General features: G+C 45.5%; 14 protein-coding genes across 14 annotated transcripts; 6 read left to right on the forward strand and 8 right to left on the reverse strand.

Annotated features, from left to right (window-relative positions):
* Positions 1-1,301: 1,301 nt before the first annotated feature.
* SKY1 (serine/threonine protein kinase SKY1) lies at positions 1,302-3,080 on the reverse strand (the record flags this gene model as incomplete). The annotated part of the gene is made up of 1 exon (XM_002553209.1): positions 1,302-3,080. The coding sequence occupies one exon, from the start codon at positions 3,078-3,080 to the stop codon at positions 1,302-1,304; it is 1,779 nt and encodes a 592-aa protein (XP_002553255.1).
* A 496-nt stretch (positions 3,081-3,576) lies between these two features.
* On the reverse strand, positions 3,577-4,643 carry KLTH0D12540g (KLTH0D12540p; the record flags this gene model as incomplete). The annotated part of the gene is made up of 2 exons (XM_002553210.1): positions 3,577-4,495; positions 4,564-4,643. The coding sequence occupies 2 exons, from the start codon at positions 4,641-4,643 to the stop codon at positions 3,577-3,579; spliced, it is 999 nt and encodes a 332-aa protein (XP_002553256.1).
* A 1,583-nt stretch (positions 4,644-6,226) lies between these two features.
* KLTH0D12562g (KLTH0D12562p) lies at positions 6,227-6,610 on the forward strand (the record flags this gene model as incomplete). Its single annotated transcript, XM_002553211.1, has 1 exon — positions 6,227-6,610. The coding sequence occupies one exon, from the start codon at positions 6,227-6,229 to the stop codon at positions 6,608-6,610; it is 384 nt and encodes a 127-aa protein (XP_002553257.1).
* Positions 6,611-6,896: 286 nt separating this feature from the next.
* Positions 6,897-8,474, forward strand: GUA1 (GMP synthase (glutamine-hydrolyzing); the record flags this gene model as incomplete). The annotated part of the gene is made up of 1 exon (XM_002553212.1): positions 6,897-8,474. The coding sequence occupies one exon, from the start codon at positions 6,897-6,899 to the stop codon at positions 8,472-8,474; it is 1,578 nt and encodes a 525-aa protein (XP_002553258.1).
* A 150-nt stretch (positions 8,475-8,624) lies between these two features.
* HEM4 (uroporphyrinogen-III synthase HEM4) lies at positions 8,625-9,398 on the forward strand (the record flags this gene model as incomplete). The annotated part of the gene is made up of 1 exon (XM_002553213.1): positions 8,625-9,398. One exon carries the CDS (start codon positions 8,625-8,627, stop codon positions 9,396-9,398), a length of 774 nt encoding a protein of 257 aa, XP_002553259.1.
* A 21-nt stretch (positions 9,399-9,419) lies between these two features.
* TRS130 (transport protein particle complex II subunit TRS130) lies at positions 9,420-12,725 on the reverse strand (the record flags this gene model as incomplete). The annotated part of the gene is made up of 1 exon (XM_002553214.1): positions 9,420-12,725. One exon carries the CDS (start codon positions 12,723-12,725, stop codon positions 9,420-9,422), a length of 3,306 nt encoding a protein of 1,101 aa, XP_002553260.1.
* A 138-nt stretch (positions 12,726-12,863) lies between these two features.
* ESC1 (Esc1p) lies at positions 12,864-17,072 on the forward strand (the record flags this gene model as incomplete). Its single annotated transcript, XM_002553215.1, has 1 exon — positions 12,864-17,072. One exon carries the CDS (start codon positions 12,864-12,866, stop codon positions 17,070-17,072), a length of 4,209 nt encoding a protein of 1,402 aa, XP_002553261.1.
* A 220-nt stretch (positions 17,073-17,292) lies between these two features.
* On the forward strand, positions 17,293-18,630 carry ERG8 (phosphomevalonate kinase; the record flags this gene model as incomplete). Its single annotated transcript, XM_002553216.1, has 1 exon — positions 17,293-18,630. The coding sequence occupies one exon, from the start codon at positions 17,293-17,295 to the stop codon at positions 18,628-18,630; it is 1,338 nt and encodes a 445-aa protein (XP_002553262.1).
* A 63-nt stretch (positions 18,631-18,693) lies between these two features.
* Positions 18,694-19,683, reverse strand: RFM1 (Rfm1p; the record flags this gene model as incomplete). The annotated part of the gene is made up of 1 exon (XM_002553217.1): positions 18,694-19,683. The coding sequence occupies one exon, from the start codon at positions 19,681-19,683 to the stop codon at positions 18,694-18,696; it is 990 nt and encodes a 329-aa protein (XP_002553263.1).
* A 230-nt stretch (positions 19,684-19,913) lies between these two features.
* On the reverse strand, positions 19,914-21,482 carry FMP42 (Fmp42p; the record flags this gene model as incomplete). Its single annotated transcript, XM_002553218.1, has 1 exon — positions 19,914-21,482. One exon carries the CDS (start codon positions 21,480-21,482, stop codon positions 19,914-19,916), a length of 1,569 nt encoding a protein of 522 aa, XP_002553264.1.
* Positions 21,483-22,256: 774 nt separating this feature from the next.
* FSH2 (putative serine hydrolase) lies at positions 22,257-23,024 on the reverse strand (the record flags this gene model as incomplete). Its single annotated transcript, XM_002553219.1, has 1 exon — positions 22,257-23,024. One exon carries the CDS (start codon positions 23,022-23,024, stop codon positions 22,257-22,259), a length of 768 nt encoding a protein of 255 aa, XP_002553265.1.
* Positions 23,025-23,195: 171 nt separating this feature from the next.
* Positions 23,196-24,557, forward strand: UBP8 (ubiquitin-specific protease UBP8; the record flags this gene model as incomplete). The annotated part of the gene is made up of 1 exon (XM_002553220.1): positions 23,196-24,557. The coding sequence occupies one exon, from the start codon at positions 23,196-23,198 to the stop codon at positions 24,555-24,557; it is 1,362 nt and encodes a 453-aa protein (XP_002553266.1).
* Positions 24,558-24,641: 84 nt separating this feature from the next.
* Positions 24,642-25,451, reverse strand: PLP2 (Plp2p; the record flags this gene model as incomplete). Its single annotated transcript, XM_002553221.1, has 1 exon — positions 24,642-25,451. One exon carries the CDS (start codon positions 25,449-25,451, stop codon positions 24,642-24,644), a length of 810 nt encoding a protein of 269 aa, XP_002553267.1.
* Positions 25,452-25,590: 139 nt separating this feature from the next.
* Positions 25,591-27,585, reverse strand: MRE11 (MRX complex nuclease subunit; the record flags this gene model as incomplete). Its single annotated transcript, XM_002553222.1, has 1 exon — positions 25,591-27,585. One exon carries the CDS (start codon positions 27,583-27,585, stop codon positions 25,591-25,593), a length of 1,995 nt encoding a protein of 664 aa, XP_002553268.1.
* Positions 27,586-27,713: the final 128 nt, after the last annotated feature.

Here is a 27,713-nt window from a genome sequence, read left to right on the forward strand (position 1 = left end):
GGGATGAGAACCCCAAGGTGACGAAGAGCTACCAGACGTGCGAGAACGCCTGAGTGTTTAATTTCATAAAAGCACTATATCTGCCCCTTTATCTTGTAGCTGCGTTATAAGCAGGTCCTTATTGCGGTTCCAACTTGTAAGTTGCTTGTCGCCGAGCAAGAGAATTTTGACACGAAAATTAAACCACATAAGCCGCTTTGCTGGTGCCAATTGCTGGGCCCCGATTTGATGTATCCGATATCTGGTTTTGTTGGTTAACTTACCTCATCGTTTGTATCACGCCATTAACTTTCGCGCTTCTTGAAGGGGTACGACGACACAATATCATGTGAGCAGAATCAGAGCATCAACATGCATCGGCGCCAAGAACCCATCTCTCGCGTTAGACGCCAGCTAGAAGTATTCCAATATGTTTAGCGTATATTTATTCCTTTTATCAAACACTACATATAAACCCACTTACCGCCGTGGCGGCCCTCGCCCAAGCCCAACTCAGAAGGACTTTGAGGATTTCGCAGAGAGGAAACTCTGAGCCTTTACTCTCTGTAATCTGTACCAGTAGCTGAAGGCGACATCAGAGACAACGTACCCCATGGCTAGCATGGAGAGGTTCCTGGGTGTAGAGGCGAGCTTAATGGTTCTGATCATTTTTGGTGGAATGGGTGCGATCTTTGAAGTTGCTGGATTCTGAAGCAGTAGAGAACGTCTTCATCACAGATTGTTGCTCCCCTCTTATATGTGTCGCGACCAGTGGAATACAGGCTCATCATCCAGGCCACTTGGAGCTTACATAACCGTAAACAGCATCTTTGCCACAACTAACCACTTGCAAGAGATCAGTTGATTTCCCTGAGTCTCTAAATGAGCCTCGGCATGCAATTTGCTGTAAGGGCTGGGATGCACTTATTGCCGAGTTCACCTTATGAGCTCAGCCGCGACATCCAGCTGAAGCCGTACGGAGGATACGCTAAACGCAAGTCTTCGATGCCTTTTGCGTAATATTAGAAGGGCGGCTCACCTTTAAGGTTTCTAAACGAAACCGATGCATGAAGCCACGCATAAAAAAAAAAAAAGTAGGCCAGAATAGGGCCAAAGGCTCAAACGACACCATGTTATGAGGGTGTTGCCTGAGACTTTGAAGCTCTCGCTGTATGATCTGCGTGTTATTGAAGAATGTACTTTTTAGTAAGGAACAAATCCAGCCTTCTGGAAAAGCCGAGGCTCCACTTATCGGACTTTGAGTTCGTTACTTGGCGATAAAGGATACCGTAAGCTAACAACACACGGCCGCACGCGGGAATCTAATGTCTCGGATGACCCGTAACCTCCTGAGACCAACCAGGGATATCGGCGCCACTCTGGTATAATTTTCGTTCACTGAGCGCAACTCCTTCTAGCCCAACAGTGTCTCTCAGCCAGGGGTGATTAACCATGCCACCAGCATCTGCTCTTTCTTGAGGGTCGAGGCGAAGCATTGGCATCAAAAAATCCGAAATAGTTTCCGCATCCTCAGCCGCAAATCTATATTTTTCCATGAGAACGTCTTTCAAAGGCCAGAACTTGAGCTTTGAGATGTTCCTTAGCTGGCCTCGCGAATTAAAAAAGGTCCTAGCGTGGCGACCCGTACTTAACAGACGCGCAGGAATTTCACCCAGTAATTCAATGATTTGTGCGATATGATCATCGTCCTTAGAGTAAGAATGCCCTTCATCCGGCTCGAATAGGAAGTCGCCCGTCAGCAATTCGAATATTAAGCACGCCGCCGACCAGATGTCGGCGCTGCATCCCCATTGACAGCCCAGAAGCACTTCAGGTGACCGATACTCCCGAGTCTGTATTGAGTTTGTGTAGTGTTCATCATACCAACACGCGTTGCCTAAATCCGCAATTTTAATCTGGATGATGTCGTGCTCTCTTTGACTTTCGTCCTCAGGACGTTCATCAGCGGTGGTCGTCAGCTCCAGCGAAGAAAGAGAGTTGGCAACTTGTTCGTCGTCGCCGCCCGAGAGGTTAGCATTGCTCCGTGATGAGCATGCCGTGGGTCTTGGAAGCGAGTTGCCTATCATTTGGGCTTTCATCTCGAAAAAGTTTGTAGAGCTAATGGGAGAGGGCAAGGGCTGGGAACCAGTGATGATTGTATGTCTTCTCATTCTACGATCGCTACTGCTTCGCTCCAAAGAGGCAGATGCGCTGCCTCTCGATAAACTATTGGGAGCAGCTGGTAGATCCATCGAAGTCTTGGTGGCCCTTCTCTGACTCCTCTTCTGGTCCCGCTTTTTCTTGTCAAGTACTTCAACCATCCTTACAATTGCCTCAACGTCTCCAACGTCCATTAAAACGTTTTCGGGCTTGATATCTGTGTGAATAACGCCACACTTTCTATGCATGTAATCGAGCCCAAGCAACAACTGCTTGGCGATTTGTTTCACGTACATCACCGGGATGCCGCGATGCTCATATTTTTTAATAAGGGCCAATAGATTCTCCCCTAACACCTCAAATACCATCACAACATGCTTGCCGTTAGGACCGTTATGGTTGAAGCTGTCCAGCAGGCTCAAAATGTGCTTTGAAGAATCGTAGAGGCTCTCTGTAGAGCTCACAGGTGCGCTGACTTGCCGAAGGAGTTTGATTTCATCAAGGGCTGCCTCAGTATAAACTTTGTCGCTGCGCACAATTTTCATTGCGACGTGCGCATTTGTCGCAGTGTCTTTCGCTAGCCATACAGTCGAAAAATGGCCCCAGCCGAGTTTCCGAACGACCATGTAGCGGCCCTCGTTGTAGGTCTCACCACGAAACGCGGGGTGGTATCCACCGGGCTTGTAGTCCCTTAGGCTTTCCTCGTTTTTTTCGTCGCACGAGGAATACTCCGAGTCTGATTCCTGCTCCTCCGGGTCGCTTTTATCTTTTCCATCACCACAGTCGTTGTTACCGTCTTTCTGGATTTGTAATGCCAGCGAAAGCTTCGATTTTGCCGTTCCTTGAGTTCCGGGAACGCTTTCTCGCTGGAAAAAGGGATTGCTCGTCGCGCGCTGGTTAGGCTTGCTAACGAATCCCGGATAATTGATTGAAGATCCCATTCAATCAAGTAGTAGACCAGGACGCTAGTGCTTCTCAATCTTCTATTTTGGTTGAAGTCGTGCAATTTTTCTTGCGTGTCTCACCGTAAAATCTACTTTTAAAAGCCAAATTTCTTGGGTGCGTCTTTAAAGATATAACGGTGTTCTGATTATGACTATATCCCTCGTATTTAGACGGAATGGACCCTGTTCTTTCGAGCTTGAACTTGTTTAAGCATCAACCTTTGATTTCTAGCCTCCTTTGTTTCTCTTACAGTTCGAAAATTTTGGTCTGATGCTGCTTACGGGGCACGTGTGGAAGGACTGTGATCCCAAGTCTACCAAGTATCAACGAAGGCCATCGACGCTCAAAGTGTCTCCGAAATAGTAGGCAGGGTGGTGTAACTATAAATATGGGTACATGCTGAGCTGAATTTAAGTCCAAGTTGTTGAGCTCTTGATACTATATCTACAAATAGATTATTGACATATCTTGAGTTCAAAGCTCTTTGTGAGTTTAATCTCCATCCCTTTCTGCGGTTGACGATGGTGCGTGGATTTCTGGAGCTTTTTCAGTAATCACAGTTTCAGGTGCGGCGTTGCTTTCCAAAATGGCGTTGTTCTCAGACTCTGTATTATTCTCAGTGATAGAATTGTTTTCAGGTACTGACACAGTTTTGTTTGCAGAGTCTTCTACTGGCGGCGCAGCCGGTTGAGCAGCAGATGTGTCTTGTCCTTCTGAGTTTTCAACTGGAACGTTGTGAGCTTCTTGGGGTACCGTTGGGTCATCATTTGAAGCGCTCCGGGCCTTAGTTAGAGTGGATGCGGAAGGGGCTGACGTATCCTCGGGGTTGTATTGGTCCATATCTTGATCCTGAGCATCATTTGGTTTGTGGGTATCTTGGGGCCCGCTTTGAGCACTAGAGGTTTCGGTTTTTTTCAAGAGGGACGCCGCATTATTGTGCAGAACATCTTGGTAAGGCGCTGGTCCACCATCGGTGTGAACTCTCGCAGGCGACAGCTCTCGTCTACGAGATCCGTAGTCGGGTTGGCGATTGCTTCTGTAGGACCTTGGCCCATATGCACCTCGCTGGCGGGACATGTCGTCACGCATTGGCCTGCGAGGTGGGTATTCCTCGCCGTATTCGTGCTCGTTGGTGTAGCTTCTAGCGCCGTAATCACTGCTGGGTGGGTACTCCTGGTATGGTTCAGGCTCTCGTGGGTGACCGCGATCGGCGCTGAACCTTGAAGGACGGGGTTCAGACCGCGCCAACTGAACAAAAAGCGAGAACTGTGGGTCCAAGGAAAATGGTTGCTGATCCAATTGCGCGATGGCCGCTTGTGCTTCTTCCGGCGTTTCGTACTCTACGAAGGCGTATGGACGTGCGTATGGCGATCTAGCCGGTGGCATGTCAATTCGAACAACCCTTCCTATGCTGATTTTGTCATTTACTTGTTAGTTGAGTCTGGTGTAATCATGGAAAAGACCACGGGATATACGTACCTTTCGAAGTCAGGCGCCAGGTCTCTGGTCCTGACTCCTCGTGGAAACCCGCTAACGTGCAGGGTTGTTTTGAAAGCCATCTCTGGGAGATCTCTGTGCTGGGTCTGCGTGAAAGTGAAGAGTTTACTGTGTTGAAACTTTTTGATCTTCAAATGAAAGTTGTCAAAACACAGGCTAAGACACTGTTAAAGATGCCTTACCACAGATGTGACAACGCAGTGTCTTCGTAATGCCGCTATCAAGAGGCTTGGCTTGGCTTCTGAGATGCCTTGACGATTGAAAGTGTTTTTCTGTGAGGAGGCATAAACGAACGTGTTTGCAGCCTAAAACGCCGAAAATACCCAAAATGACACTTCTTCTCGGGAATGCTTCTCGGAAACAGCAAAATACGGGGCATCTGACTCTAACTTGGGCTGTTGCAATGTGCTACTAGCAAGCCTTTGGCAACTCTTCGAGGAGAGCTGCCCAGTCTCACGGAAGAAGTTTAATAACTTAACGCGCCAGACGTCATGGCGGGCAGCACGTGCGAGAACGTCACCACATACCGTGGAACTCGCTTGAGTCTCTGTGCGCTGCAAATTGATTGAGCTTATCAAATGCGGATTGGTTGTGGATCCCCTGCAGTTCGGCTTCGCAGCCTAAGACGCCCGTCACGATTGTTGCAACAGTCCCGAATGAAATTTATTGAATTTAGGTTGCAGACCAAGTTTGTTGGGACATAAAATTCTCGGGTGCCGCCCTAGCTATAGGCCCGTTGAACGTCATCAGTAGACCGGGGCCCGATTCAAAACAGATTCCAGTCGAGTGCCTGGCCCCTCTTGGTATCTCGTTAAGAGCATCAGCCATTCTTGAAATACCACGGAGCCATTGACCTTTCTGCTGAACCTCTGGGTTCGGGCTTACTTTATTGTCAGTTTATATGGACGTTTAAGCAAATTACTAGCTAGTAGAAAAACGTCGCCATTGTTGAAACGAAGCACAAGCAGAGTAGAACAACGGCGCAGTACCAAACCTAGCTAAGGTCACCCCTTCGAGTTTCGGTACGTGTATCGACCGTTTGGATGCCGAGTCCCTTTACTAAAGTTGATTGTGTGGCTACGGCGGCTAGTTGGCATTTTTGTTTTTGAGCTCCTGAGATACTCATCACCGAGCGGAGCGCTACAAAGTTGAAGGTAAAAGTAACTAATGTACGCTTGAAGAGGATGTAAGTGCAGCCTGAGGCCTGGTTCACCACGTTTCGGCGCAACACTTTCCTCAGAGCAGCAACTGTGAGCGAGTCTCAAGGAGGACATTCGCTTGGTTACAGGGAATTAACATTCGGCCACAACAACAAACGAACACCCTATTTAAAATAGGCCATGTTGCTTCCCCGCGCCCTCCCCAAAACAAGCCACGCAACCACCCGCGCCGCCTTCACACGCAGTTGGATGTTGAACCTGGGTGAGTGTAGGTAGCGCACCAGCAAAGGTTCCAGAGTCTGAAGCTCTAAGGATGCTCCAAACTGAGCTGCCACTACTATTATTGTTTACACGCGCTTTTGTTCCCGTGCGCCCTCCGACACTACTCGAACTTCATCAGAAACTCGCGAGCTGCCCATTAACATCTACTGGCACTAGGAATAGTAGTCACTGTCGCGAGGAGGCCGGGCATCCTCCCCGCCCACATGACCCAAACCCATGCAAAAACTCACGACGCAGATCTCCTCCACCGCATCCCATATCCACCGTCCACTATCGCCCCGGCCCGGAAAGCCACCCGGGCAACCCGCACGCAACTAAATGAACCCCGCGCAACGCGCCGAGCGCCGCCTGCAGCAAAACGCCCTCCGCACCAATCGGTCTCAATCGCGGCTTCTCCGATCGCTTCGTGCCAAAGTGCACATTTTTCAAAATGTCGAAAATGGCCCGCGACGCGACTTAGACTGTGTTTCCCAGAGCCGCTCGAAAGCGAAGCGCCGGACCTAACAGCGACATCAATTTCGGTGATCCATCAGGAACTCCCAACCTTTATCGGGACTCAACCGGGCGCTCACAGTTCTGCCCTTTGAATTAGTAGATCAGAGTCAGTGACTCAATAATTGTTAACTCATTAACTCATGCGCTCATCGCTGAGTTCATCGCGCATCAGAAAAAAGTATATAAGCTGGATAAGAAAGAAAATTTTTGATTAATTATCAAAACCTGGGAATGAGTAGAAAGAAGAGCATCAGTAGTGGTTCTTGATCCGCATCTCAAATTAGCTTGTTGGCCAGGAAGACCTGCTAATTTCTGAAAGAAGAAAGATCCCTGTAAAGTGTTTTCGTGGCGCGTTAAGTCATTATTCAAGAACTAGAGATGTCCGACGTTGAACAAGTGTCAAGCGTTTTTGACACCATCTTGGTGCTGGACTTTGGGTCTCAGTACTCCCACCTTATTACCAGAAGACTCAGAGAGTTCAACGTGTACGCCGAAATGCTGCCATGCACGCAGAAAATCTCAGAGCTGGGCTGGAAGCCAAAAGGTGTTATCCTGTCGGGCGGTCCATACTCCGTGTACGCCGAGGACGCTCCACACGTCGACATGGACGTGTTCAAGCTGGATGTCCCTATCTTGGGGATTTGCTACGGTATGCAGGAGCTGGCGTGGATCAACGGTAAGCAGGTTGCTCGTGGTGAGAAGCGTGAGTACGGGCCCGCGACCTTGAAGGTCGAGGACGCATCCAGCCCGCTATTCGAGGGCATGGACCACTCCCGTGTCTGGATGTCGCACGGTGACAAGCTGCACGGGCTCCCAACCGGCTACAAGGTCATCGCCACCTCCGACAACTCTCCATTTTGCGGTATCACCCACGAAGAGAAGCCAATCTTCGGTATCCAGTTCCACCCAGAAGTCACTCACTCCACCCAGGGTAAGACTCTGCTGAAGAACTTTGCCGTCAACATCTGCAAGGCCAACCAGAACTGGACCATGGAGAACTTTATCGACACTGAGATCAAGAGAATCAGGGAGCTGGTCGGCCCCACTGCTGAGGTCATCGGTGCTGTCTCTGGTGGTGTTGACTCCACCGTTGCTGCCAAGTTGATGACAGAGGCTATTGGTGAGAGATTTCACGCGATTCTGGTCGACAATGGTGTTCTGAGGCTAAACGAGGCCGCAAACGTCAAGAAGACTTTAGGCGAAGGTCTGAAAATCAACTTGACTGTTGTCGATGCCGCTGACGAGTTTTTGGACAAACTGAAGGGCGTCACTGACCCTGAGAAGAAGCGTAAGATCATCGGTAACACTTTCATTCACGTCTTTGAGAGAGAGGCCGCCAAGATCCAGCCAAAGAGTGGTGAGGAAATCGAGTTCTTGTTGCAAGGAACTCTGTACCCAGATGTCATTGAGTCTATTTCCTTCAAGGGTCCTTCTCAGACTATTAAAACTCACCACAACGTTGGTGGGCTGTTGGAAGACATGAAGCTCAAATTAATTGAGCCACTGAGGGAGCTGTTCAAAGACGAGGTCAGACACTTGGGTGAACTGCTTGGCATCTCCCACGAATTGGTTTGGAGACATCCTTTCCCTGGTCCAGGTATTGCCATCCGTGTTTTGGGTGAGGTTACCAGAGAGCAAGTGGAAATCGCCAGAAAGGCTGACTTCATCTACATTGAAGAGATCCGGAAGGCCGGCCTCTACAACAAAATTTCTCAAGCTTTCGCCTGCTTGCTACCAGTCAAGTCCGTTGGTGTGATGGGTGACCAGAGAACCTATGAGCAGGTCATTGCTCTTAGAGCCATTGAGACCACTGATTTCATGACTGCTGACTGGTTCCCATTTGAGCACGATTTCTTGAAGAGGGTTGCTTCTAGAATTGTTAACGAGGTTGACGGTGTCGCTAGAGTTACTTATGACATCACCTCGAAGCCACCTGCTACTGTGGAGTGGGAATGAAGCCCAAGTCATCTGTTGTAATTAATATAGACTGTTCTGTAAAATTAAAAATCAATCATTCTAAGATAAAAATTCATATTCTTCGAAAACATGAAAATGCGGATCAAATGAAGGGAAAGATCAAGAATTGGTGAAGCATAAAACCTTCAAATGGGTGGCACAGCAAAAGTTCTTTTGCTTAAAAACAAAACTTGTCCAATAGACCCTTATCAAACCATTTTTGAAGAGAATGGGTTCACTCCTGTGTTTGTTCCCTTGATTGAACATAAGCACTTACCTCATGAGTGCTTAGCACTGTTCCAGGATGACAATTATCTGCGCCAGTTGCGCCATATTGTCATAAGCTCGCAACGTACTGTCGAATGTTTGAATGAATCAATAATCCCAAGACTCACGGCCCAGCAACGTGATGATTTGCACAACAAGGTAGTATACACGGTTGGCCCTGCAACTGCCTCATTTCTTGAGAGATGCGGGTTCAAAAACGTCAGAGGCGGAATTCACGCCGGGAACGGTGACATCCTCGCAGATTTGATAATAGCTGAGCTGAAAGGGGACGAAAGTTCAGACGTTTCGTGTTTGCCTGAAATTTTACTTCTTGTGGGGGAAACTCGAAGAGATATAATACCGAAAAAGCTGACGTCAGCTGGTATTAGTTCCCGGGAACTCGTTACTTACCAAACCAAAACTCTTGACGACAACTTTCGCCGTTTTGAACAATGTTACAGCCCACATTCTTGGGTTGTATTCTTCAGCCCACAAGGTGCTGGAGAGATTGTCGAATACTTACAAAGAAATCCCGTCAACGTGGCATGCATTGGTCCCACTACGGAGAAAAGCCTGTCGAAGAAAGGTCTCAATCCTACGGTGGTTAGCCAGAAACCGGAGCCACACTCTCTCTTAGAGTCCCTGGAATCTATATAAACGTTAACTTTCTAAAATCTATCAAGCTATTAAAATCGTTTCATGCATGTTCGAGTAATAAACTTCGGGAGCTTTCTTGCCATCCTCGGAAATTTCGACTCTTGGATATTTCAAATACCCTCTTCTCAGTGGGATCATATGGACTCTGTATTCGCTTTTACCGGGACAAAGACAAAATCTCCTCTTCCCATTGATAATCCATTCACTGGAGTTGGATAATTCGAAAATGTAGTTTTTTTCTTGTCTACTTTCGCTTGCCCAACAGCTACTAAGGTCATCGATTTGGATATCAACCGGGAGCAGTTGACCAACTTTGAGGTTCTGCTCGCACGTTGTTTCGGCTTTCAAATTAACCGAAAAAAATTTGGAGGGAGAAGGGAGGTGCACGCCAACTACAAGCTCTGAAGTTTCGAGATCTTTAGTATATTCCTTGATTTCGATATGCGAGAGTTGGAAGCCCTTATAAAGCTCAAAAAGGCACCGCGATGAAGCTTTCAAAAAGCCCTCGTCACGAACCCTGGTGACTAAAAGTTTTCTTATTGCCTCTACCGACTCTTTGGAGGAGACGAGTTTTATGATGTTATCGGACTCGAATAGATCATAGTCGTACGAGAGTGCACCAAGAACAGAGCTGTTCCAAACGTCTCGGTATAGCTCCATCTTTGAGGCAATATCTGGGTACCCTTGAATTAAGATGGCGCTTGTCACTAGGTGGTCTATTTGACCTTTTAATGTACTAAAGCGTACTTTTAATTGAAATGAGTCAACACTGTCAAACTTCGCACCATCTTGAGTTGCTATTTTAAAAAAGCTCAAGCTTGTTTCATTGAGCCTGTTTCTAAGCAAAATAGGAGCTTCCGGTTCAAAGCCTCCGGTTACGGTGTACTTCTTTGGCTCGTAAGATTCAAGGCATGATTTGTAAAATAAAACTGGCTCAGTCGGAAGGGAAGAAGAGATCAAAAACTTGAAGAAGAAGCAATTTTCTCGTGCTATATCTTCCACAGATATACTCAAAGGAAGAGCACAGCTGACTTTTTCGACCTTTTTCTCGTAGAAATTGTGATTGGGGGAAGCGATGACATTGAAGGAGAGTTCTTGTTTCAACGTGAATTCATCAATAGGATGCAAGATAAAGTATTCCACATACGATGTATCAAAGCCCGTAACTGTGACAGATAGTTTCTTTCCATCAGCGCTAAAAGCGACAGGAGATTGCGCTTCGCCTTGAGGAGGAATAATAGTAAGCACCAATTTAAACTTTTCGGGTATATCGACATTGGAGTATTTCAGATGAATCGAGTTTTTTGTCAGCTCCAAGCGTTTGGAAGATAGAACTGCGACACCAAAGTTGTGCGAAGAAAGAGGTTTGACAAGCGAGATCGAAGCACAGGGGCCTGAAAACTCTTTACAAAAAATTGTGTTGCCAACTGTGCTTTCAGTGCTAATTATTTCGAAGTTTCCGAACGAAATTTCAGTAGCTTCTAGATAAACTTCGTTGTCTCCAGGGCGGATGACGGTGTCTATGAGCTTGAATTCGAGGAACTCGTCTAAATCATTTTTCAACAAAACTCTCATAATCGCTACCGACACATCTTGCGGCAGCTTTTGACTGGAAACTTTTACGCGTAGTGCATACACGTTAGGTCTTGCGATATGAAGCTCGTTTTCCACTTTAATCTCAAAGAGGTTATCAAGCGGGTACATCAAACTATCGCCACCCTCCCTGTTTATGCTGAGGAAGAGGTCCCACCAAAATGCCTTTCGCTCACCAGACTGTGTTGATGCTAGCAAATCCAGAATGGAGTTGCTTAAAACGGTCGCAACAGGGACATCTTCTTCACCCAAAGTGATAACATGCGTTTCGGGACACTTGATCAAACAGTCCACAAAGCATTCCAATAACTTAATAGCCAGTTCGTTCCAACAAGAATCCTTGTAGTATTCATGGCAAGACTGTAAAATATCAATTGCCTTTTGATATTCTTTTCTTTGATGGTACAGCAAAGCAACTTCAACAGAGTAAAGGTCAACAATTCGATATCTTTTTGAGTTACATTCGTTCAAAAGCGTTATAATGTTTTTGGTTCTTTCAAGGAAAGATAATTGAAACACGTCTTCATTCTCAAATGAGCTCTTCAAATCGTCTGAACTGCAGCTAACTTTGTTAGGAGGATAGATCCTGCCATTTAAGCGGAAGGAATGCTGGCCAAAAGCCATATCCAGCCAACAGTCTCTTTGAATTATTTCAAAATCAGCCTGTATTTCACGAAAGGTAGTTGTCTTTTCAATATCAAATATGCCGGCGTGGTTTAAGCTTTCCAGAAAAGAGTATTTAAATTGCGCTATCATTGGGGATTCATTAAATTCATTCTGAATGACCCACAGGAAAGACCTGACAAGCTGGTAAAGCCGCAAGTTTCTTGCTGTTTGTTGGTAGCTTTTCTGTATTAGTTCGCATTGTTTAATGAGAAAAAACCTGTTTAACTGGTAAATAGTGAGGTTTTCCTTGGCCAATTGAAAGGCAATTGAGTTTTTGCTAACGTCTGGTTCCATATGGCTGAATTGAAAAGGGACTTCGAGCTCTCCCTTGCTGAGTTTGGGACCTAACTGAGTGAAAAGTGTATGTCTCAAGCTCTCTAGCTCTTTTGAGGCTTCGTCATTCAAGTGAAAAGCCAAAAATAAGTTCAGAATACTTTCTTGAAGAGACGCGAGTTCCATCGTATTTCCTTCCGGCACTTTCCGCAATTTTGTTTCCAGATATCCAAGCCGCTGCTGGAAAACCTCCATGGTGTATTTTCTGAGCTGATTGACTGTACTGTTCCAAAAATTCGTTTTCTCTTTCTCAGACTTGTAAATAGATTTGACCTCAATCGCAGTCAAGAAGGGAAAGTCCTTGCTAAACTTGTCATAAAATGAAACTGTCTTAAAAAGATTGGTCTCGGATATGTCCGAGTTTGAGTGAAGAAGGACAATCCTTTTGGCAGGAGCTTCAGAAACGTTTGACCCAGCATCTTTATTGCTCCCTGGGGGCGGCAACCATTGTCGAATGAGTGGCCGCACTTTTGCCCTGTAATCATCAATCGAGGTACATATAATTACCAGGAACATTATGAGAGGCTCTGAGCCGCATTTTTTCATGCTCTCATCAGTTTCTGGTATAATTTCGATTGGGAGATGAGCTATGGTTCTTAAATTTTGATTAGAAGGTTTCCAGTGCAAATTTCTGAAGGGCAACCTATCTTCTAGTTCGCTTTGTATGCTACCGAAGGCATTGAATGGGTCGAAGTAACTAAAGCACACCGGATTCGTCAGATGCTTATCGGACATGTCTTTATAGCAATTACTTCACCGACCGTTATGTTAAAGGTTTTCTTCCACCAATTATTATTTTGGATGTGGGATAATTTAGATCAAATGTTAATGCTATGAATTCAGAGTCTAAAGCTTGAAATAGACCCAAACACAATGAACAACCACAACCGGAGTGACAATAATAACTATTCCCGGCCCCATTCCTCAAGGAGGAGCTTGGTTCGTTACAATTCCGCTCTCAGAAGGAGGGAGGCTGGCAAGGGACATCAGCCGTTCAAAGAATTGCGAAGAATAGAAAAAAGGGTCTGTAAACCATTAAGCTCGTCTAGCACGCATTGGGATTCTAAGCACAATGAAAGTAGCTCCGAAACCCTTTCTTGGGCACAATCCTTCATAAACAGGGGTAGAAATTTATTGAAGTCAATGAATGAAGAGGAGCTTAAGTTCGAGAAGAGTATTGAAGAGCAGAGAAAAAGATCACAAGTTCGCGAAAAATACGTCAACTCGCTTTTAAAAGAGTCAGATGAGGCCAAATCTGCAAGTCTGGAGCCCAGCAATAGCCGGGACGAATCTGAGCGGTATGGCACGGATACATCGTTCAAGAATTACGAGGACACGCTAAACAACAGTTTGGCTTTCACTGATAAGGCTAATTCATCAGCAGTTTCGAGTTTGAGTTCTCAGTCCAGGGAGAGCTCAGGTTCAGCTCTTTCAGCATCTCAACCCGATAACGGCATTGCAAGTGAGAGGCAAAACGACGCCCGGATTACTGAGGATGATAACGTAGTAATAATGCTTAGCGACAAGGAGAGTGAGTACTCCGATCCATCTTCTGCGGGGTCGAGACAATATGATGGCCCTGAGGACGCTGAAGACGCGGTACAATACCCTAAGGAAGCAAGAGACGACTTAGAGGATGATAACAACAGCTTTGGTGGAACACAAGGTTCAAGTGGAGTCGAGGTAACAGTAGATTTAACCAGTGAAGAAGAAAACCTGGACCAAGACGAAAATGTGAGCGGATATGAGGATGAAAACGAAATTGAAGATGAAGATGAGAATCAGGATCAGGATCAGGATCAGAATGAAGATGAAGATGAAAATGAAAACGAGAAAGAAGAGGAAGAGAAAGAGAAAAAGGAAAACGGGGGCGAAGATGATGATGAAGAAGTTGACGAATTCGAAATTGAAGAAGTTACTGGAAATGAGACTGAAAACGAAAATGGAGAGTTCTCTGACCCTAAATCAACTGGAGGCTTTATGCAAGCAGAAAGGATTGAGACAGAAGATGCGGACATGGTTCAAGACGAGTACGAAGAAAGAAATCAATACAGAACGAATGATGAAAATGACCTAAAAAACACTGATAGCGATTTTGATACAGACAACGATCAAGAAGGACATCAATCTACCGATTTTGGTGATCAAGACAACCACGAAATACCTGTATTAAGCGCGACACTACCGGAAGACGATGAGGTGAATGAGGCCTACAGCTATGAGGATATCGCATGTCGTGCCATAAACCAAGTTGGTAGGAAGCAAGAGGCAGAAGCCGAGTCTTCCCTTTCAATTGGTGTCAGCAATGGACTAGGGCCACACTCATATCACGAGTTGGAGGATATTAGTGATCCGAATTGTGCACCCCAGAACGACCAAGTTCGTAGTAGCGCGTCCAGAGAGAATGCTGATAGCAAACCTGGAGCTATAGCGAACGAATACGTTCTTGAGAATTTGGATGGCGAAAAAGCTCGCCTCCACGAAGATCAAGGAGTTGATTCAACAGTGATGATTTCAGATGATGAAAACATTAGTGAGAGTTTGCACCTCGAACAAGAAGGGAAAAATGGAACGTCGAATGTCGATTTTGTTGAACACCCATTTCATCTGCGTACTACCGACGCTGGCGAACAATCTTCGTTCATAAACGATTCAGCGTACTTCTCGTGTAATACCGAGAATTTTGATATAAAAGCTACGGACATCTTGAAAGGACAAAATCAGAAGCCTGACAATTATGGTAGTGAAAGCAACACCCCAAAATCTGGAAGATACGCTTTAGTATATTTGGATTCATACTATAACAGTTCAGACGAGAATGAAAGTGCATCCAAAATAAACGAAACTGCCATTGAAAAATACATTTCTCCGTTTGATACTGATCCATTCCAGCGAGATGAACCTGAAATTGAAATCCAAAGTCTCAAAAAAGTCATGACAGCCCTTGAAGTGGCCCCATCCTCCCAAGTCATAATGGCCTCGAATGGAAGCCCTTCAGTCGCTCAAGAAATGGCCCAAGAGGCTGATGAAAATTCGGTTGGACCGTGCGTGGTGCAGGCGAGCACAGATAACAAGGAAACCGATGTGCAAGGTTTCAGGGAAGCTGAAATGCACCTAGACAATATTAATATCAGTGAAATATCGAATATTAGGGACAACGACTCTGCGAAAAATGACAACGACAATGAAAACGACCTAAATGAATCTAGTAAGGGAATGCCTGCAAGCAATGAGCCAAGAAACAGCTGTATTGAAGAAACTTTAAAAGCACCGGAACCTGTATCAGATCTCAAGGAGGCTGATGAAATCCTGAGTCCTGTAGGCGCATCTGATAAAGTGCGCGCTGCCTTTGAAGGAGACGCTCCGTTGCAGTCCCCTAGCCCAGTTTTTATTAAAAGTGCTAAAGTTCTCGAAGAGCGGTTTGAAGCTATTGATTCGAGACAATTTCGTGAACAAGGTGCTTCACCTGGCGATGAGAAAGAGCTCGAGGAGTATGTCACGTCATTTCTCGAAGATCCTTCTGAACAGGAGAAATCAATCGCAGAGAAAGAAAAGCACGTTGTTTCAGAATTTCACGAAAGTTTCCTTGTGGAGGAAATGGACAATTACAGAGAAGCTTCTGTTTGCGGAGCAATTGTAACAGAGCCAGTAGTGTCTTGTCCAGAAAGTGATGAGGAGCTGCCGACCTTTTTCTCGGCAATTGCCAATCTAACCCAAGAGGAGGAATATAGCAGCGTTGAAGTCACAATCCAACAGAGTAGTGGCAGTGACAGGCATTTGGCTAGCAGCGCGAGCCCTGATTCCTTGCAAAAAGCTAGCAGTTTTGTTGAAGAAAGCACAAAAAGCGAAACCTCAACTGGCTCATCGCAAAGTTTCGATTCTCCCTTTAAAAGACGCTATTCAGAAAGCTTTACTGACACACCACAAAATGATAGAAACAAGCGCACCAAATTTTCTTTTACAGATTTCTTCAAAGGAGGGGCTTTAGAAAACAGAGAATCACAGCGGAAACAAAGGCTTCTCCCAAACTTTGGCGATCAATGGAAAACATTGAATTTTGTACCTCGGCTTTCACTTTGGAGGGCCCATGACGGAGGAAAAGCAAATATACTCTCAAAACCTCATGATCTTTATACAAATGTCAAATCATCCCTTCTGGGCGTTGCAGCTAAAGCCAAGGACAGAGCTGCATCTAATATCCGACACAACATCAGACGTTTAGAAGTTCCGGATATTGTGTATGATGCTGACATAAGCACAGATACCGACTCCCAACAGTCAAACCCTGAATCCGAGCAAACTGGGTCGGGAAATGCTAAGGAGAGGGAATCTTATGACTGGGGTGATTCTGAAGAACTTAGAGGTCCAGAGCTTTCTGACAGCGGCCCTCAGAATGTGGTTGATGAGTCGAAAATTTTTATAAGTGCCAATGCGCCAGTATCATTTCTGAACCTCTCTCCGGCTAGTAGCTCTGATTCTGAATATGAGCATCATGTGGGAAAAACTACCACCTGTGGCCACAAAACGGATACCAACGCAGGTCTTGTTGTTAGCGGCTCGATTGGGAGTGACGACAACAAAAAAGAAGAAAAAGTGGAGGGCTCTGCGTCTCTAATAGGCTGGATGGCCTCCGGTAGTAGTTCTGTCTCAGGGAACCCCGCGTCTTCGTCACAAAGCTCTGATTCTACGTCCGCAGGAGATGTTTATTCAGCCACTCGATTACCTGGTAAGGCTACAACGTCGGGCGGCCCCCCTTCCAACAACAGCAATTTGCGGAAATCACTAGATGATATCTTCTCTACAGCAAGCGTCGAAAATATTGCACCAACTTTCGGAGACTTTTCAAGAGTGGATTCACGTCCAGAATTCACAATCAGTAATTCCAGCCCATCCGCAGATACTGATTCTTTGAGTTCTTATTCAGACACAGACACTGAGAGCACTATATCGCCAAGTGACGACAGTGACGACGAAGATGACGAAGAGGAAAAGAGCGCCAAACTTAACAAAGCATTCTATTCCTTATCCAGGCGCAAACTGCGTTCTCGTCCGAGTAGGAAAGGACGACAGTCCCGTATATAGCCGTTGCCTTCGAAATAATGATATTTTAGAGCTTCTGTTAGCTAGTCATGTCAGTGACTTGTAGAAAATTTAGTGAGCCACTTTTTTACTCTCGATCTGAGAGTGCGATCTTGAAATGAAAGCTTGAAATTTGAATTATTATTAAACGAGAAGCATCTCCATCTGCTGAAAAGTACCAAACTCATTCAATTCCCCGGATTTTGTGATAAAGGGCTTAAAAATGGTAAACAGAGCATTTAGCGCACCTGGAAAAGCATTGCTTGTTGGCGGGTACCTTGTATTGGACCCCCAATATCGGTCCTACGTGGTAGCATTGTCATCGCGTATGCATGCTGTGGTATCTCAAGCTGCGCCGTGCGATGAAAAAAGCTTTAAAGTTACTATCAAAAGCTCTCAGTTCAATAGTGACGAATGGAATTACATGATTGCGGGTGAAGCGCCGTTTGAAGTTCGGGAGCTCGATGGGCGTAAAAACCCCTTTGCTGAAAAAGTTGTCGAAGTTATAATGAACTACTGCCAACCTTCTCCTACTGAAACGGGGGACATATTGGTTGAAGTATACTCAGACCCTGGCTACCACTCAGTCGGCACCAGTATGCTCAAGCGAAACAGCTACAAGGAATTCCGTTTTCACGACGAAACAATTACAAAAGTCCCAAAGACAGGGCTTGGTTCCTCAGCTGGGTTAGTAACCGTCCTAGTTTCAGCCCTTTTATCAATTTTCAAGCCAAGTCTTAATGTCAGGGCTGAGAAGGATTTGGTCACAATACATAACCTATCACAAGTTGCCCATTGCCAGGCTCAAGGGAAAGTCGGTAGTGGGTTTGATGTTGCGGCAGCAGTTTTCGGATCTATTATGTACCAGAGATTTGACCCAGAGCTAATCAACAATCTTCCAGCGGCCAATTCAATACATTACGCGCAAGCCCTTCGGAAACTAGTTGATGAGACAGATTGGAAATTTGAACACGAGAACATTACGCTTCCACCTGGGTTTCGTCTAATCATGGGAGACGTCAACAATGGTTCTGAGACCACCAAGCTTGTCGCAAAAGTGAAAGCGTGGTACGATTTGAACTACCCTCGAAGCCTCGATATATATCAAAAAATCAACGAGGGAAATGTGAGCTTTATTGAAGGAATTGGCAAGCTTGCAAGTTTTTCAAAAGAATCTCCCTCAGAATACAACTGTATGCTTCAATCTCTAAACTCTGGTGCCGATTTTGAAACCTATGATATTATAAAGCAGATTAGGCAGGCAGTTGACCAAGTTAGAGCAAAATTTCGCCTCATCACTGATGAGTCGGGTGCTGACATTGAACCACCAGTCCAAACACAGCTTTTGGATCAATCTTTGAATTTGAAAGGCGTCCTCACAGGCATGGTTCCAGGTGCTGGTGGATTTGACGCAATTTCACTCATCGTTACGGATAACTCAGATATTCCTAGTCAGACTCGAAACGATGGAAAGTTTTCTTCTGTTACATGGCTAAATTTGCGCCAACAAAATACCGGTGTTAAAGAGGAAATACCTGAACATTATGATAAGTTTACGTGAAGAATGAAGTATTTGATAGATAACAAAGATAATGCTGTATAGCGAAGCGCTCGGGTGTTGAATTTATGATGCTGCACCCCCTTGTGAGTCTTTTTCTGCCGTCAACTCCCAATCCTTTTTCCTTACGCCTGCCAATCCACCCTTGAACCGCGTCATTATTTTCCGTATCCTTCCATTGTGTATAAGATCATTAATTCTAATTTGTTCTGGGGTATGCTTTATTGGTGCGAACTTCTCGGGTATAAAACGACATTTGCTTGGTAGGATCCAGTCAGACCTCCGCACCGGTTCTAAAGTTTTGGGGACAATTGATTCGAAGAGATCTAGTATTTGGGGAACTGCAGCCTCTATTCCCGCCCGCTCTAACAGCAGAGCCTTTTTTTCCAAAATCTCTTTCTCTTTCTGTGATAGTCGGGAAGACCTTCGTATGTTACCATCGCTGTTATTCGATGGAATGATGCTGTTTACAGATATACTAGCATCCAACAGGGCAGGTTTCCGTTGCTCCGGGGTTGGGCTTTGGGAAGTGCTTGAGCTCCTCGACGCTAACACCTTTTGTTTGTTTAATTGAGACCTGGTTGTCCTTCTTTTGGGCCGAAACTCTGCATTTTTTTTACTTTTCTCGTCGTCCGATTGAAGTTCACTGTCAGAAGTTTGGCCATTAACTCCTCTTTTGATCTTTTCGTAATACACACCTGTGATCCTGCTCTTAATGCCCTCGACGTCAACCTTCCCACTTTCAGATACGCCCTTTTTGAATTTATTAAGTAAGAAGAAATCTTCGTAGGACTCAAATTCTATTGGCTTGACATTACGTTTCAAAGCAGCACTTTCTTGCGAAAGTTGCCGCCTCTTGTTTTTAATCTGCTCAAATTGGGTGAGGTTACCCATATTAATCTCCAAATCGCACTGACTTGGGATGTTATTGAAACCCATGTTCTGGAAATTACCAGACTGTATTTCTCCGTTATAGGCGCTGGTGCAACTGTGCCCGTTTAAACGCAATTTCGCGACAGCCTGATCTTCTTTTGAATCATCCACTAGTAGCTGCATCAATTTGCCCAATTGTCTGTAGCTGCACAACGTCAGCGAAAGGGCGCGGAACCTGGTCGTTTGATTGTACACCCTTAAGACAGTTTAAAACTTCTTTAACCAAATGAACTAAAATATCAAAATTTTTGATCTCATGATAATGCACTTGTTATATAGTGACTAAATACACATCAGGCGAATATTAAATAACCGCAAGGCGGAATCTTATCTGTCTACAGTAGTGCCACGAACTAAGTTCCGTACTCTAATTGACTGTCCTCAGAAGATTCTTGGGTCATACCCAGTTGCTGTAGGGTGTGCATTCTCTCTAGTCGAGCTTTGCTTTCCCGCCTCACAAAGTAAAGTAGGCTAGACGAAGTAATCACAGTCAAAGAAACAAGAATTAGGTTTACCGGAGTGGGGTTCATTTTGAAAGTCTTGTGTGTTGTCTTATCCAAAAGACTTTGCGACATGTTGAGTATACCGGAAATGCACATGAGTAACCCGTAGACAGTACCGAATGTGTCAAATCCGAAGACCTTAGCACAGTAGTCGGAAACAACAGTATAGTAGAATGGTCTGTAGGCAACCAACATTAATATTCCCAGCAAGTTTAAGGTAAAAGAGTGTAACAACCCGAGCACACCAATGGTTACAGAGATAACTGCCACAGTTGCCATTGCTGTCAATGTTGAGCAGTTATCCAGCACAAGTCCAATAAATGGGATGGATACAACACCTCCGAGCGGCAGCGCAACATCAAAGATGGCGTTCATCTTCTCGGCTTTCTTGTGACTCCCTAGAAGATACTCCTCCTGGGACCTGACGGTGGCTACAAAGTAGTTGATTCTGAGCATGCAGACAACCGTAAACGCCAACATCAATACAAACCAAGGGCTTTTTATCTGCTTTTTGGCAGGAAGTCCGTGCAAAACTCCGAAAATACCATTGGTCTTCTTCTCCAACTTGGCCTCAACATAGTTCTCCCATACAGACTTGCGGCGAGAGTTTGAAAGCACCGGCCGAATGCTCGAGGAATGAGCGGAAAGTAAAGACTGCCTCTCGTTCTCATCCGGAATGATGTGGGAACCGTCCTCGCCTTCGGGAAGATTGCCTTCCATGTCTAGGCCTTCAACTTCCAATTTTTGCACCGCGCCAAGCGACTTGTAAGACTCTTTTGGCATAACAAGAAGCTGGCAGGCGGAAATAAAAACAGGAACAATCAGGTATCCTGTGAAGAATTTCTTCAGAGTCAAGTCGGGAGTCCAGTTCTGGTAAGAGAGCCGGTAGAAGAAAAACAATGCCGAAGATGTGTCAAAAGCGCCCGTGATAAGAGCCAATATGGTACCAGAGCGCTTAGGGAAGCTGTTGGCCAGTTGGAACGTTGAGATAAACACGAAAGGCCCGCCAATGGCAAGCAGGGTGTAACCAGTAATGTAGGGGTCCAACAGCGAAATTTTATGGCTCCAAGCGAGACTCAAAGACCCTAATGCAAGTAATGCAGATCCGACGAAGCCGCACACTCTAGGCCCTTTCAAGTCCAGCACCCAACCGACTAAAAGTGCCGCTACGTTTGTGGTACCCGCTCCCACCGTGAACATGAAGTTCAGCTTCAGGTCCTGAGCTGTACAAGGTACCGAGGGATCATTCACTTTGGTGGTTTGGAAGGCGTTTCCTTCGGGGCGGCACAACTCCGAGTATACTCCTTGGTCTACCAAGATAGGCTTGAGAGCTGCGAACCCGAAGATTGGACCAGCAGCGAACAAGCACCAAATGATCGCGCATGCAATCTGGATCAACTTAATAGAACTTTCCTTCATCTTTTCAAGTTCAATTGAGTTGCTGGAATGCGTGTGAGAACCCAACTCAGCTTCCACAATTTGTATCTCAAATACTACTTATCAATTAAAATGAGATATCAAAAAATCGCGATCTCCTGCGCTTAGTTCCACGTGAAGGGCGTCAACGCATAAGGGCTTCAAGCTGATAACCCCTTCTTCTAAAAGATAAAGGTCGATTATGGTGGCCATCCGGAGATTTTGGGCCAAGTGTTCAAGTGGCTAAGCTTTGTATGACGAAATTAACAGCCGGCTTGTAATGAGTCTTAATGCCGAGCAAGTTTGTTGCCCTTATGAACCCGACAAGTTCAATTAGGCTCACGGTCCAAACTACTGCTGCTGTGCTGTGAAGGTCGTACTGGAAGGAATTTTTTGAGGTTGAAGGATATGCTTGTGCGATAGGCACGGCCCGAGAGCCATTTCAAGATGGTATCACAACTGTTGCTGATAAAACTTGCGGAATATTTGAGTGGTGTTTGTTGCAGCCGGCCAAGGCTTCAGACACCAAGGTGGCTCTACGGTATGGTGGTACTTTAGAGTTGCCTGGAAGCATATTCCGCTTGTGGGATGCAGTCCGGTTGTTTCGCAGCATTGTCCTTGCGTGCGCTACTGCGCGATTGGCGCGGTTCTTCAACACGAACCTAGCCGAAGCACAGTCGAACGCAGTTTTCTCCACAAAAGCTGTTCAGTTTGGCTCGCAAGGGGTTTCCTTGCAGTGATCTCGTTCTATAACTTTAAGTAGCTGTGTCTAACACATTATACCTTGCCCAGCCCATCGATTGCGTCAAGCAGATCATCGCCGAGGTCAGGCTGTTCTGGGTTTTGCTGGGCCTCATTGTCGCACTTTTGTTTAGGGGCTTCGCCTGCCATTTGAAGCCAATTGGCGACTTTGGCAACAAAACCTTTGCCGTTGGGCACGAAGTGGCCGCCAGGATGCTTCAGAAGAGTCCGGGTGCCTTCCGAGCAGGAATTGTAAAGCCGCATGACCCTAGAGCTCTCTACAACAGTGTCAAGCTCGCCCATTACGTGCAAGGATGGCACTGTGATGGGGTGCCGGTTGTATTGTTCCTGGAACCATTCAGGATGCATCCGAAAACCGCTGAAGCTTATAAAAAACTTGAAGTCTGGCTGCTGCTCTGCTGTCAATCCTAGCAGCTGGCGAACATTAGTGCAAAGGTAGCCAGCATAACCGGCACCCTGGCTGAAACCAGCAATTCCATCGAACGGACCATTCTCAACAATGTAGTCGTGTAAAAAGTCCGTGGTGGACTGTGGCACTTTATATTGGTCGTGCGGATCCTTTAACCACCAGCCGAAAATGTTCTCAGTGCCAGCGTTGGTGTTGAAAACTGAGGCCATATCATCGACGCTGCTTATATCTACGCTCGGTATCCTGGAAGGAGCAGATGGATAGTATAGTTCATATCCCAGCTTGGCAAGAGACTTGCGGAGGCCACTACTCTTTGCATAAAATATGGGTCCAGACTGGGCATATCCGTGAAGCATTAGCACCTTTATCGCCATCGCGCCTGCTTGTTCTTTGTTCGATATGTACTCAAGATAGCAAGAGAACTTGATCTGAAATTGTGTTGAAAAAATGTTTGGACTAAGACCGAGATTCGTAAGATCAAATTTAGTACTCCGAGTTATATATAGCTTATTCAGTGCTTTATAGGCAGCAGTGTCATTTCAAAGATGAGCTGTCAGCATTTGGATCAGATATTTCGGAATGAAAAGACTCGCGACGGGGTGCTGAGGGCCTACAACATGATTCGATACATCATCGAGCACAGCAGCTTCCAGAACAGGCATTTACACTCAATGAGATGTTCTGAATGTCTAGAAATTAATTGTGGATCAACCTTCATGTGTCTTCAGTGTGGAGTGTGTGGTTGCTGGAACAAAAGCCATTTCGCACTTCACAGCAAAAAGGCGGGACATATTTTTGGAGTGAACTCTAGCAACGGCCTTCTGTTCTGCTTCAAATGTGGCGATTATGTGGGCGGCAACGAAACGCTGATCAATTCTACGCTCGTGAAGTACTGGGACGACATCTCCGTGAAAAGTAGTTTGCCTGTTGCAAAAGGCAGAGACGGTTTGTGCGGCCTAGTGAATATGGGGTCAACCTGTTTCATGAGCAGCATTATTCAGACGCTAGTTCACAACCCGTACGTCCTTAAACAGTGTATGAACCAGAATCATTATTCTCGTTGTGACATCCAAGACAGCTCATCGTGCTTTTCCTGCGCTTTGGATCAAATCGTGATGAACTTTTATGGCCCAACCTCCGATGCAACGTTTACTTCGCAACAACGCGGTTTCGTAGATTTGCTCCTTTGCTCCTGGAAGACGAACAAGAATTTGGCAGGTTACTCGCAGCAGGACGCTCACGAGTTTTTGCAGTTCTTTCTAAATCAACTACACGCAGACCATGTCAGGGTCGCACAGACCAACGTAAAAGCGGAAAACTGTAACTGCATTCTACACACTGCTTTTCAAGGTTCTCTCAGGAGCTCAATTCTTTGCACAGACTGCCAGGATGGCAGTAACATTACTTTTGACCCAATGATGGATCTGTCACTCGATATAAAAAACAAATCAACACTGGTGGAGTGTCTTCAGAGCTTTCACAAGGGGGAAAGACTCACGGACTTTAATCATCATTGTTCCAGTTGCGGATCCGTGCAAAATCCAATAAAGCAAATGACTATCGCAAAGCTTCCTCCTGTGTTAGTTTTGCAGCTAAAAAGGTTTGAGCATCTTATGAATGGCAATAACGTGAAACTTAATGGAGAAATAACATATCCTGCATACCTCAACATGGCCCCCTTTTGTCATCATAGCGAAGCTCGCTCGGTGCCAGATATGGTGTACGAATTGGTAGCTGTGATCTCGCAGGAGGGCTCTGTGAACCAAGGTCATTACACGTGCATGTGTAAGGTACCAGGTGGTCAGTGGTTCCGATTCAACGATACAATGATCGTTAGCATTACAGAAGAAGACGTCCTTCGGCAACAAGCATATTTACTTTTCTACGTCATCCGCCAAATCGGCTAGTTCCAAGTTCCAGCATCTGCATTTCATCTCATATATTGAGCTCTATCATAATGTAACTCTTAGGGCTGCTAGCAAGTTCAGCAATTAATCAAAAAAATCATCATCGTCGCTGTCTCTGCCGACTCCAAGGTTAAATTTCCCCGTGATACCGGACTTTATTCCTTTCCTTGTGTAGCGATTAGCCCTTTCCTCTCTAGCTTCGTCATCATCAGCATTAATTGCCAGCCTCTCATCTTTCTCGTCGACTGCTCCTACCTTGACCATAAGGTTCTCGAGGTCGGTTATGCTGGTGTCATTGCCCCCAAGTTCAAGCAGCGTAACCAGGTTCTTGAGCACTTGACCGCGGTAGTACACAATCAACGTCGGGCAGTTGTTTTCGGGGTAGTTTTCTATAGCTCTATTAGCAGGAATATCAACGAACTTGATCTGCGGGAACTTTCTAGCTGCCTGATCGAAAAGGCTTGAGAGTATTCTACTCTGCATTTTGCTTTCGAGAGACATATGCACAAACACGTAAACGCCGTCATCCTCCTTCTCTTTGGAACCCAAACTACACTCCGTAATCTCTTTGTTGTACTCTGGTTTATTAATGTGAAATACCTGGCCAAATTTAGATTTCTCCTGCAACTTTTGGATCTCCGCCATTCTTTTTCTTCTGTAGATATCTAAGAATTCTTCATCCTCTTCATCTTCTAGCTCCTCCAAATCGGAAAAGTCTAGCCCTTCCAGGCGGTTTTCGTGCTGTTTCGCAAGCGCCTCTTCCAGGGCTTCTTCGAGCTGAGCGGTAGGAGAAGGCGGTCTTTGAGGAATTACACCATGTTGCCTCAAAATATCATTCCACTCCGTATCTTCTGTCTCGTCCACATCAACCTTTACTAGCGGCTCGTTTTGCATTTTGATCTGCCGTTGGACCACCAACACCTATTAGACGAATAACGAGAAACTTTGGCGAACATCACTACCGTAGTAATTGTCGCGTATAAAGTGATGTCAATTGAGACCGTCACGACATTGCCTATTGGCCTTGTGGGAATCATCCTCTTTTCCGAGCAAGCAGAGAATTTAGCATATCTGTTTTGGGCGTTTTCTGCCTTACAGCTTTGGGTTGGTTTTTCCGGCTTTGTGTATTTTTCCTCGAAGTGCGCTTTTTATCTGATGAACCCTCTACGACTTCAGTTTCGCGTCTCGATACGTTGCTGGGATGCTCCTGGTGATCTTCGTGTGTATCGTCTATCTCCATGGGGGAAAACCCTGGGTCACTTCCCTCAGAGTTTACGATTTCGGCGCTAACCGGGTGCTGCTCGCGAGCTCTTGTTTTGTGGTTGGTGGAACGAGGCGCTCTTGTGACTTTTGATGTTATAGGGAAACGCGATGAAGTTGCTTCAATATCAAAGTCTGAATCAGAGTCGACTGATTGATTCGATGCATTGGACGCAGCCGCCAACTCGTAATTGTCAAAAGGCCGCCTGTGTGAAGCGAGAGAGTTTGCCGACCTAACTTCTTTCACAAGCTTTTTTAAATCTTGAATGTCTTCGATGTTCACAAGTTGCTGATTTGAGATCAAAATTTTGACTTCGTTGTCAATTTCACGATCAATGTAGTCTTTGAGAGCAGTTTTCTCATCTTTCTCGACAAACCTGCCTATAGCCTCGTTCATCCCGAGTTCTGGTAGCAAAGAAAGATTCATGGATTTCAATAGACCTTTGACCATAGTCTGCACACCAAGATTGCTGTCTCTCTCCTTGGCTAAAGCCTCCACATCCATTTGTTCTTTTAGCTTCTTAGATCCCGATCTTTTCTTATAAAGTTGAATGACATTGTTCGTGTTAGCTACTTGGCCGACGAAACGATTGCTGAATCTCCGAGGATTTTCTACCTGAAAGTCCAAATCCGCTTCATTCCTTCCACTATAATCTACTCTCAAGCGAACAAGAGGTAAATCAGAAGACGGTATAATTTCTTGCGCTCCATCGGCCGTACGTTTCCTCGCAGACTTTTGCTCAAGTCCTTCTGTAATCATAGCTTTGACTTCTTGTTGCAAATAACTGGTAATTGAGTCTTTATCATGGGGCTTTAAACCAGGTACATCCTTCAAAGAAACATCTCGCATTATGAAAGGTCTGACAGTTTTTAAAGGGATACTGGTGAGATTAGGGTGCTTTCCAGCCCGAACTTCGAGTATAAATACCTGTTTCTCTTTTGATTCAGCATCGCACAATGAGGTTGCGACCGAAGAACCTGGCTGCAGCACATCGAACCCTTTTGTTGGATTGCGCACAAGGTGGGGTATGCATTCGTGCTCATGACCCCACACAACAAGATCAAGAAAGTCTGGAAGAAATTGCTCCGGAAGAAATGCAGTGTTTGTGTGCCCCGTATGATTTTGATGAACACACATAAGGTTAAACCATTCGCCATCGCGGATGGCGGGAACATTGAACTTGACTTTGCCCTCCTTGAAAGTGCGGAAAAGTCGCTCATCTCTCACAGAGGCCAGCCCATAAAGGGCGAGTTTGGTGTCTCCTTTTTGAAACAAGAGCGGCGTAACTTCGATATTATCGCTTTCCATCACTTTACCGAAGTGGTTTACCAGGCCGCTAATTTGCAAGATGTCGATTGGGCTCAGTAATGTGTCACCTGAGGCATCGTCGTGATTTCCCGATATGCTGAACACCGGTATTGATATATTCAGGTTAGGGTCTTCGTAGTTTACGTCTGAAAACTCACCAAACTTGAACACGAGCGACGGGTCACTCAGTAGCTCGAGTTCGCATGGCTTGTCACCCATGCAGTTTAGACGTAGACTTTTCATGACTTGATAAAGTGCTTTTTTGGAAGGTTTGTTGACATGAAACAGGTCTCCTCCTTGAAGAACCATGTCAACATTGTAATCCTTGGCGATAGTCAATACCTCGTTAAATGTCTTCCAGGAATCATCCCCAGCTATGGGGTCATTCTCATTATATCCAACATGGTTATCAGAAGTTATCAGGACACGAATAGTGTCGGGATCCGGGTATTCTTGCATCCACCAGTTTTCGGTCTCATGATGTCATGCTTATTATTGTTTGATCAACAAATGTGATTCTTATATTTATTAGAACGACAAGAATAAAGTTGGAAAATAGAAACCTGTGGGTTGAACTCATTGCAGGC

The sequence above is a fragment of the Lachancea thermotolerans genome, assembly GCF_000142805.1.
Source record: "Lachancea thermotolerans CBS 6340 chromosome D complete sequence".
Taxonomy (NCBI): domain Eukaryota; kingdom Fungi; phylum Ascomycota; class Saccharomycetes; order Saccharomycetales; family Saccharomycetaceae; genus Lachancea; species Lachancea thermotolerans.